We start from the raw sequence: 11,161 nt of genomic DNA, 5'->3' as shown, positions 1-11,161 counted from the left end.
CTGCCCACTCCATCCTACCCCCAGGCAGGGAGATGGGGACCAGCTTTGGTGTGCTGGGAGGAAGAACTGGGCCCACTTAGGAGGAGCAGGCCAGACTTAGAGTTCCCAGCCTTGGTGACTGGCTCATGGCCTGATTGATACCTGTGGGAATTCCTGGCCCCATCTGTCACAGGAGCAGGTATGACAGCCATGTGGGTGACACCAGGCCTAAGCACTCCGGTGCTCAACTTCAGCAGGGCACACAGACCGATGGGCAGACTGGCACAGGGCCTCCCATGGAACCTGGCGCCTGCTCGCCATGGCCCGGGAAGCCAGGCCCTCGGTGCCCAGGGAGCGCAGATCCTGGGTGTTCTTTGCCTGTGTCTCAGTAGTGACTGCCAAGCGGTGGGCCCTTGCCCTCCGTGCCCTGCCCCGAAGCCCTGCACCCCAACTTTCACCTCTGCTGACACCGACCACCGAGGTGAGCTTCTAGGGAAGTGAGTGCCTCTGCCAAGAAGCTGGGTAGATCGGGCCAGGGGCCAAGGATCAGGGAGGCACTGACTTCCTCCCCTCCTGTCAGAACTGGTTGAAGGAGTTTGACTGGCAGCCATGGCCAGGCTCCATCTCCTGGTGTGTGTGTGTGTGTGTGTGTGTGTGTGTGTGTGTGTGTGTGTGTGTGTGTGTGTGTGTGTGTGTTGGCGGCAGTGGTAGCAGTGAGGGGTGTCTGCAGCTGATACTGAGGTGCCTAGTGTGCCCGAAGGTCAGCCTGCCTACCTGGTCCACAGAACCCCATATTGAAGGGTTTGGGGTGGCTGTGGGTTGTCCTAGCAGCTCCTATTTGTAAAGGTGCTTCTCCGATTACAAAGGGCTTTTGTCCTGACTGTGTCCTCTTCACTCCTGAAAACCTGAGGTCAGGTGGCATCCCTTATTCTTGTCCCCATCTTCCTGGTGAAGAAGGGGAGGTACAGAGGCAGCCCTGAACACAAACTCACACTCCAGCTCTTAAGGAAGAATGATCCCAAGGTCCTCAGGTGCCTCCTATGCCCAGCACTTCGTGGTGGGGTGCCTCTGTCTCCCCTCTGTTTCCCTTCTTGTGTTCCCCTCGATGACTCCACATGCTGGGCTCCGTTGCAGAGTCCCCATGTCCCTTTCATCTGTTTGTGCTGCCTTTAGCTTCTCTGCCTCTCCCTCCTCTGTGGACCACTGTAGGCTAGGCTATTGTGCTTTCGAGGTGAGGGGTGAGGCCCTCTGGGTGTGGGGACAGCTGCCAGAGTGGCTCTGGTTCCCTTGCTGTGAATGGTGTTGCTCTCAGTGCCCTCGGCTAAGCTCCTTTAAGTACCTCCCCATACCCAGAGTAGAATCAGGGCTGTGAGTGCTCACACCCAGGAGGGCACATTATGGCCCTACAGATAGCTCAGGGCCAATGAAGCGCTGGGCATTCCCACTCTGGCCTGTTTCCTTGGTTCCAGGAATTGATGCCTCTTATTCTGGTGGCCCTGGGACAGTAACACCCAGTGAGATCAGAGATTTGGGATGATGATGTCACATCTCTCCACCCAGTGTAGTTGCCTAGAATTTTGGATGCTTCATTTCCCACCTCCTGACCTCTGAATTGGGCCTCCATCCTATTACTCATCCTCTAGTCCCAACCCTCGAAGAGGAAGAAAAAGAGGGGCCTAGGGATAGTGAAATAGCTTATTTAGATGATGTGCTGCTTTGCCATGTGTATGACCCAGGTTGGAGTCCAGCCCCCACCACATTGAAGAAAGCTTCAGTGCTGTGGCCACATTCAGTCTCTCTCTCTCTCTCTCTGCATCCTTGGGGGGAGAGAGAGAGAGAAGCAGAAGCAGCTGGAGCTTCCCAGGAACGCCATAGCAGAAGAGGTGGGGCTGAGCCAGACCCACCCACTTTATCTGGAACTCCCAGGCTTTGCCCAGGTGTGTGTCACCTCCTGCCAAGGTATATGTTCACCTACCCACAGGGGGCTGCCCCAGTACTCAGGCTGGCCAGGAGTGGTGACGTCAGTGTCAGGAAATGACCCAAGTGCCTGACCAGATCACACCCTCTTCGTGTCCTCCCTAGATTCTAAATATAGTTCATAAAGACAGACAAATAAGGTGGCCTCCACCTGCCCAGCAAGAGGTTAAAGTTTCTTCACCTTAGCCGAGCCCATGTCTGTGTACCTCGAATCTATTCCTCACTGGGCCACCAACACCTCCTGCAACCTTGGCCAAACCATGCTTGGAAGAGGGGAGGCCAAGGCTGGTGATCCCCAGACACTGCCTAAAGCCTGGTTTCCACTGTGAGCTGTTCCGCCTGGCAGACTCCACCCCCCACGCAGGCCACACTCCAAGCCAGACCCCACTCCCAGGGCCCCCTACAAAGGCAGAGTGAGGTCTTGATTTGAAAAGCCGCTGGAGCATCATTTATGAATCAGCTGTCATGGTTGGCTGGAGGGGCTGGGAGCGAAGCGCAGGCAGGGAAATAGGGGGACAGGGACACAGCAGTTCTGTGTTGAGCCTCAGTGGGTGGGCCTGGTGACAAGAGCCTAGAGTTACAAGCAGGGGCCACAAACAATTGGTGCTTTGCCCAAGGAAAGTAAAGACTGCCTTGCAGGATCTAGGCTTTTTATTTATTTTATTTGGAGAGAAACAGAAAGGCAGAGAGAGAGAATGAAAGCTTCCTTCAGTGTACTGGAGGGCCAGGCCAGAACCTGAGTCATGCTTATGGCAAAGCAAGAATCTAGACCCTTCTGACTTCTGTATGTTGGAGATATCAAAGATGGGATGGACCTTGGAAGGAAAAGGGACACCCAGAGGTCTTTTTTTGTTTGTTTTGTTTTGTTTTTTAAATAATTTTTAAAAATATTTTATTTATTTTCCCTTTTGTTGCCCTTGTTGTTTTATTGTTGTAGTTATTATTGTTGTTATTGTTATTGATGTCGTCATTGCTAAATAGGACAGAGAGAAATGGAAAGAGGAGCGAAAGACAGAGGGGGGAGAGAAAGATAGACACCTGCAGACCTGCTTCACCGCCTGTGAAGCGACTCCCCTGCATGTGGGGAACCGGGGGATCGAACCGGGATCCTTACGCCAGTCCTTACGCTTCACACCACGTGCACTTAACCCTCTGCACTACCGCTAGACTCCCCACCAGAGTTTTGACCAAGGTATGCCCTCCCCTAAACCAGAGGTGGCTGCTCAGGAAGCCTCTGAACCAGGGAGAGATGGGGGCACCTCCAGGATATGGCGCCAACTTCACAGTTTTCTAAAGAGGACACTGGCTGCCTCCATTATGTCCGCTAGCCTCCCATGGTGCACGGGAACAAAGACCTGGTATGGCTAGGTCTGCCCAAGTTACAGGAAAAGCCGGAAATGTGGATTTTTATGTGAAATCACCTGACCTTTTACGGCTGGCTCAAACACTTAAAAACACTTTGCAAGCCAAAGCAAACACGTGTGTGCATTGAATCAGGCCTGGTTCTCATCCCGCCTGTCAGTTCATAAATTGTCCTTTAAGCTTCATATGTATGGAGTATCCTCATGATGGAAAAGTCTTGGGGTTTCTCACGATGCCTAAAGAAAGGTGATGGGTGCTTTCCCCAGGAAAAGTTTGGGAACCTAGAACCTGGGGGGAAGCAGATAAACAAGGACTAGGGTGACACCATTGCACTAATTCCTATTTCCACCCTACCTAAACAACTTCCTGCTTTCCCTTTCTCCCAGTTGACCCCTAAGAGCAAGAGGTGTCAATAGCCTCAGTCTTCTGATTCAGGTCTATGTCCCATCTCATCTGAATTGTGTGACTCAGTTTCCCTGCTGCTCACTGCCTAGGCCCCCCCAAAGCAGAGCTCCAAGCCCCTTTCATTGAACAGAAGCCTTGACTCTCTGGCCTAGAACGAGGAACCCAGAATAGAGCTGGCCTGGTGTGACCACCACATAGCCTGAGGTCTGAAATCTATTGTCTTTCCTCGGCCTTAGAGCCTCAGCATTAGAGGGTGACCCTCAAACTGTCCTTTTTCTTTTCTTTTTTAATTATCTTTATTTATTGAATAGCGGCAGCCAGAAATCAAGAGGAAGGGGAAGGCAGAGAGGGAGAGAGAGTGAGAGACCTGTAGCACTGCTTCACCACTCCACTCGCAAAGCTTTCCCCCTACAGGTGGGACCCAGGGGCTTGAATCTGGGTCCCTATGCACTGTAATGTGAGTGCTTAACCAGGTGCACAACCACTTGGCCCCTCCTTTTTCTTCCATAACTTTTTGTTTGTTTGTTTTATTTTTTTAACCAGAGCACTGTTCAGCTCTGGCTTATGGTGGTCTTCCATAACTTTTATTTAAAATTTTTTAAAAGCATTCATTATCAGTATCCAGAGAGAGGTCATTGTTTTGGAGCCGGTATCATGAAGGCATTTTTTTTTGCTGACAGAACTGGGTGGTTCATTCCACAGATTCCTCCACAGTGTGAATTTTGAGCCTTGTCTCTTTGTGATGGATTTAACATATTCTCCAGCATGTTAGTCTCATGCAGAGTTCTGTGGGGTACACATCTGGTTTTTGGCATGAACGCTTCTTGAAGGTTCTGTCCTCAGTCAGGTGGCACATACAGGGACACTGGAGTACCTTCTCTGGGGCTGGCCCTGCCAGACAGTTTAGGGGAAGAGAGTGGAGAAGGTGTACAAGGACCCGGAAGAGGGTCTTGCACTAGAGGCTCTCTAAGAATCACAGCCCCGTCACTGACAGTGTTGTACATGTCCCCAGACTCACCTGATCTGCTGTGACCTGTGCTGTCCTTATACAGGGGAGAAAACCATGCTGTAGAAATGATGTGACTTGCCTTGGGGTCAAGGCAAGCTTCCTTCCTTCCTTTCTTTCTTTTTTTTTTTTTTTTTACCAAAGCACAGGCTCAGCTCTGGCTTATGGTGGTGCAGGGATTGAACCTGGGACCTTCAAGCCTCAGGGATGGGAGTCTGTTTGCCTAACCATTATGCTCTCTCTCCCACCCAAAAGCAAGCTTTCTTACATAGTAAGAAAAGAATGGAGTTGGAGTTCAGACCAGGCACTTCAGAGACAGAATTTGTCCCTAATACTTTATTGCCGTCCTGGGAACGAGGGGTGTAAATACATGTGCATATAAGCACTGGAACAGTGAACAGGCTTGCCAGGAGCTGGGAGTAAATGGAGCCCTTAAATAGATTACACAAGGCAGGGAAGGGGACTATGTGCAGACATAACACCAAGTAGAGGTTCTGGTTGATATAGATTCTACCCAGCACCCTTTATGTACCTAGGGTTGAGGTAGTCAGATAGCAGCATTGGGTGGGGGAAGTTCGAAATAAAAAAACCCCTCTCCTCAGGGCCTGGTGGTGGCATTCCCCATAGAGCACACACTTTACCAAGCATGAGGACCAAGGTTCTCTAGTCCCCACCTGTGGTGGAGGGGAAGCTTCACAAGCAGTGGAACAGTGTTGCAAGCGCTTTCCTCCTCCTCTCCCAATCATTAAGTGTGATTTCTTTAACTTTTCTAGTTTATTCTTTTTTATTTTATTTTGTTTTGTTTGTTTGTTTGTTTGTTTTTTAACCAGAACACTGTTCAGCTCTGGCTTATGGTGGTGCAGGGGATTGAACCTGGGACTTTAACCTGGGACTTTGGTGCCTAAGGCATGAGAGTCTGTTTGCATAACCATTATGCTATCTACCCTCCGCCCCCTCCTCCTGTCTTATCTCTCTCTCCACCTCACTATTTCTCTCTGTTTTTCACCATCTCCCAGGAAGAAAAATAAAAACCAGGAATAGTTGAGTCCTCATAGAGGCACTGAGCTCCAATAATAACTTAGTGGGGGTTGGGGAGGATAAATTCTAAATTAAACTAAATAAATAAAAATAAGGGTCGGGTGGTAGTGCACCTAGTTAAATGCACACATTACAATGCACAGGGACCTGGGTTCAAGCTCCTGGTCCCCACTTGGCAGGGGGAAGGCTTCACAAATGGTGATGCAGGGCTGCAGGTATCTCTCTTTCTCCCTCTCCCCTCTCAATTTCTCTCTGTCTCTAGCCAATAAAATTAAAGTTTTTGTTTTTTTACCTCCAGGGTTATCGCTGGGGCTTGGTGCCAGCATGAATCCACAGCTCCTGGCAGACATTTTTTTCTATTTTATTGGATAGGACAGAGAGCAATTGAGAAGGGAAGGGAAAGTAAAGAGGGAGAAAGACCTGCTTCACTACTTCTAAAGCGTCCCCCCTGCAGGTGGGAAGTTGAGGGCTCGAACCCGGATCCTTGCGCTTAGTACTATGTGTGCTTAACCAGGTGTGCCACCACCTAGCCTCCAATAAATAAAGTTTTTTGTTTGTTTGTTTGTTTTTTTACCAGAGCACTGTTCAGCTCTAGTTTATGGTGGTGGTGGTGGTGGTGGTGGGGTTTGAACCTGGGCCTTTGGAGCCTCAGGCATGAGAGTCTTTTTGCATAACCATTATGCTATCTACCCTCCACCCTATAAATAAATCTTTAAAAGAAGAAAATTATCTCTTGTAGTGCACCTTCTTTGCCATTTATGCAACCCAGGTTTGAGCCGCCTCCCATAGCACTGGAGGAATATTTTGCTCTGTGTTGTCCTCTGTGTCTTCCCCTCTATCTCTATCTAGATCTGGAAAAGCACAAGAGGTGAAGGCCCAGAGATGATGACTGCTACTACTACAACAAAAACAAACAGAGAAAAACAAAACAAAACCCTCCTTTCACTTCTCCAAGATGCCTGTCCCCTCCCTACCCCCAGTACCCTGTACCTTCCAGGCCAGAGAGGTGGTGACCTTGTATACACTCTTCCATGCCCTCATGACTCACTCAGCCTCTGGGCGCCTCTCCAGGCTATAAAATGAGTCTAGACTTGCTTCTCAGGCCCCTCCCTGGGAGAAAGAGATAAAGAGAGCAAGGAAAAGATACAAAGTAAGTGGCTGGGAGGTACAAGATTCACTGAGAAGGAGTTGGATTCTCTGAGGTGAAGCCTGGGAACTTGATCCTAGCAGGAGTGAGAAGAGTTGTCTCCAGCTAGAGGGCAATGCCCAGCCCACTCCTTTGACCATCTCCTCCCTCTGAAGCAGCTCTGCCTATCTTATCCAAGGCAAGCGACAGGGCAGGAAGTTTGGTTCCTATAAAACCTCTTGGGGACCACCAGCTAAATAGCTCACTCAGATGGTGTGTCTGCTTTGCAATGTGCACAGATTAGGAAAAAAAGCATATCTCTCAGGGATCTACTGAAGCCAAGCCTGCACTTTTTTTTCATATTAATTGCCACCATGGTTATCATTGGGGCTCAGTGCCAGCACTACAAATCTACCACTTTTTTTCTTTTAATTTTTAAAAAATCCATTATTTTAAAAAATATTTATTTCTTCTCTTTTGTTGCCCTTTTTTTGTTGTTGTTGTAGTTATTATTGTTGTCATCATTGTTGGATAGTACAGAGAGAAATGGAGAGAGGAGGGGAAGACAGAGAGGGGGAGAGAAAGATAGAGACCTGCACACCTGCTTCACCACCTGTGAAGCAACTCCCCTGCAGGTGGGGAGCCGGGGGCTGGAACCAGGATCCTTACTCCAGTTCTTGCGCTTTGCACCATGGGTGCTTAAGCCACTGTGCTACTGCCCAACTCCCAAATCCACCACTCTTGATGGCTGTTTTTGTTTGTTTTAATGTAATAGGACAGAGAGAAATTAAGGAGAGGAGGAAATAGAAAGAGACACATGCAGACCTGCTTTATTGCTAGTGAAGCAACCCTCCGAAGCATTCACCTAGTATCGTGTACAATCTACCAATGTGTCACCCACCACCTGGCTCCCTGCCCATTTTGTTTGTTGTTGTTTTGGTTTTTGCTTTTTTTTTTTTTTAATTCCAGCATTTGACACGAGGTGGTTCAGAATGTTTTGGTTGTATGAGGCTCTGAATTTGATTCCCACATACAAACCCCAGCACGTATCACACGTATATGCAGCCAAGAAGGTTGTGATGGAGACAGAGCTCAGGACTTGCAAGCATGAGGTCCAGAGTTCTATTCCTGGTTCCACGTGTGCCAGAGTAATGCTTTGGTTCTCTCACTCATAAATAAGTAAATAAATCTTCTTTAAATAAATTTTAAAATAGGGTGAGGGTAGTGGCATAATGGTTATACAAAAATATTCTCATGCTTGAGGCTCCAAAGTCTAAGGTTCAGTCCCCAGCACCATCGTAAGCCAGAGCTGAGCAGTGCTCTGGTAAAATAAATACACAAATTAAAAAAGAAAAAAATAAGGATCTGGGAGATTTCTCACACAACAGAATGTACACTTCACCACGTTCTAGGGTGCAGTTCAAGCTCCATGGGAACGCCATGCAAAAGGGGAAATTTCAGGAGCAGTGGAGTGATGCTGTGTCATCTTTCCTTTCTTTTCTGCCTCTCACCCTCTAGCTAGACCAAAAAACAAACAAACAAAAAACCTCCACTGGAGTAGTGGAATAGTGTAAGCACAAAGTCCCAGAAAACTCTGGAGACAAACAAAAAGTATTCAAAAGGGGGCCCGGCAATATTGTAGCGGGTTAAGTGCACATGGCACAAAGCGGATCCCGGCTCCCCACCTGCAGGGGGTCGCTTCACAGATGGTGAAACAGGTTTGCAGGTGTCTGTCTTTCTCTCCCCTTCTCTGTCTTCCCCTCCTCTCTCGATTTCTCTCTGTCCTAACCAACAACAACAAACAAGGGCAACAAAGGTGGGGGATGGCCTCCAGGAGCAGTGGGTTCATAGTATAGGTACCAAGCCCCAGCAATAACCTTGGAGCAATAACCTTTTATATATAATATTTTTATATATAAAAGTATTCAAAAATAGCTTAGAAAATTCAGAGAAGGCCAGGTGATGGTTCAGCTGGTTGAGTGCACATGTTATAGTGCGCAAGGACCCAAGTTTGAGCCCTCAGTCCCCACCTGCAGGGGGAAAGCTTTGCGAGTGGCAAAGCAGTGTTGCAGGTGTCTTTCTGTCTCTCTTCCTCTCTATCACCCCTTCTCCTCTCAATTTCTGGCTGTCTCTATCCAATAAATAAAGATAATTTAAAAAGTAAAGAGGGAGTCAGGCGGTAGTGCAGCAAGTTAAGCGCAAGGGCTGACTTAAGGATCTCTTGGAGCCCTTGGCTCCCCACCTGCAGGAGAGTCACTTCACAAGAGATGAACAGGTGTGCAGGTGTCTATCTTTCTCTCCCCCTCTCTGTCTTCCCCTCCTCTCTCCATTTCTCTCCGTCCTATCTAACAACGACAACATCAATAACAACAACAATAATAACTACAACAATAAAACAAGGGCAACAAAAGGGAATAAATAAGGTTAACTCTGGCATTGCATGGGTGTGATGTGCAGTTGTAAAAGCATATTCCTCATCTGGGCTATTTCCTTCCACTCTGGATCTCCCACTCTGAGCAGTGGCACTAAGATGGAGTGAGAACCCAAGAGAGGGCTCTTGGATTCATTTGGGTTTGGCAGAGTTATAATAGAAGTTTCCTGGGGGCAGGGGTAGATAGCATAATGGTTATGCAAAGACACTATCAAGCCTGAGGCCCCAAAGTCCCAGGTTCTATCTCCTGCATCACTATAAGCCAGAACTGAGCAGTGCTCTGGTTTAAAAAAAAAAAAAAAGTTTCCTAAACATCCTAGAAATCCATGTCCACACCCCTGCTTGCTTCCTTGCTGAATTCTTGAGAGTGGGTTTATGGAGTGAGAAAGCATGAGTGTTTTAAAATGTCCTTAATGGAAATTGCCAAATTGTCCTCTGAGTTTTGTCCAGGCTCTGCCTTGTGCCCTGATGGAAAAATAGCTGATGAGTGCTCAAGCTGCCCGAATGGGTGGACTCCACTGGTAGTGGCTATCTGAGGCTGGCACACACAGGTGTGCAAGATATGCAGAAAGAATGGGTAGTCAGTCAGGTCCTGTCTTCTGCAGATAGAAAAATTGAGGCTTATTGGTATTGACTGCTAGCAGGAATTACCAGTCTCTGTGAGACCTCAGGGAAGTCTGAGGTTTGAAGAGGGTCCCTCCTGACCCTTCTACAAAAAGCTCTCTCAACTCTGTTGCTAACCCACCCAGGCTTCTTCTTCCTCTTCATTAGTTCCTAGAAGAAGTAGCTGACACTTCTAGTCCTGTTTTCTCCTTAGCTCAGCAGCCTTACTTCCACCCTGACCATTGCCCCAGATACCTTGAACCCTCAAGCCACTAATGCTCCCAAGTGACCAGGCCAGGGGCCCTGCTCAGTTTTTGTCCCTCTGGATCTTACTCTTGAATGTCTGTACTCACCCACCACATATACCTTACTGCTCTTCTTCCTTTCTGTCTCTCTCTTTCTTTCTTTCTTGATTCCTTTCTTTTCTTTCCTTTCCTTTTTAACCAGAGAACTGCTCAGCTATGGCTTATAGTGGTACAGGGGACTGAACCTGAAACATTGGGCGGTGACCACCAGGTTAAGCATGCATAGTACGTATGAAACACAAGGACCCACCCAAGGATCCTGGTTCAAGCACCAGGTTCCCCACCTGCAGGTGGGTCACTTCACCAGCGTTAAAGCAGGTCTGCAGGTGTCTGTCTTTCTCTGTCCCTCTCTACCTCCCCTTGCCCTCTCAATTTCTCTGTCCTATTCAATAAAAATGGGGGGGGGGTGGCCTCCAGGAGCAGGGGATTTGTAGCACTAGCAATAACCCTGGAGGAAAAAGAAAAAAAACACTGGAGCCTCAGGCATGAGAGACTCTTTGCATAACCATTATGCTATCTACCCCCCCCACCCCCTCCAGCCCTTTCATCTGATTCTTTTCTTTCCTCAGCTAAACTCTGGCATTTGAACCTGGAGCCTTTGGTGCCTCAGATCTGACAGGTTTTTTCATGATCACCGTGCTATCTCCCCCTCTAGCTTCTTTTTACTACTACCACCTCTTCAGGGTGGTAACGTAATTGAAAGGAAGTAATGCCAGCAGTCACCTCCTCCTGCCCCATTCCAAATACACCCCAATACTCAGGACCTGCAAAGGCGCATGGAGACAGAATCCAATTTCAGAACTTGGACTGCATAGTCGGGTGTTGTTACTTGGTGTGAACCTAAGTGGAAGGAACCTGTTTTTGCTTGTTTGTTTGTTTGGTTGGTTTGATTGTTTTTTTCCCCCAATAATCAGAGAAGTTAAAGCAAC

General features: G+C 48.2%; 1 protein-coding gene across 1 annotated transcript in view; it reads left to right on the top strand.

Annotated features, from left to right (window-relative positions):
- Positions 1 to 269: 269 nt before the first annotated feature.
- The window catches only part of RALGDS (ral guanine nucleotide dissociation stimulator), a 34,462-nt gene continuing 23,570 nt past the window's right edge, over positions 270 to 11,161 (top strand). Inside the window, exon 1 of the mRNA XM_007527868.3 lies at positions 270 to 460. Within this exon, the coding sequence (XP_007527930.1) occupies positions 299 to 460 (162 nt within the window). The 5' untranslated portion in view covers positions 270 to 298. The remainder of the gene's footprint in view (positions 461 to 11,161) is intronic.

This window comes from Erinaceus europaeus, chromosome 10 (genome assembly GCF_950295315.1).
Source record: "Erinaceus europaeus chromosome 10, mEriEur2.1, whole genome shotgun sequence".
Taxonomy (NCBI): Eukaryota; Metazoa; Chordata; class Mammalia; order Eulipotyphla; family Erinaceidae; genus Erinaceus; species Erinaceus europaeus.
Note: the sequence above shows the minus strand (reverse complement) of the source record. Positions and strands in the feature narration are given on the sequence as shown.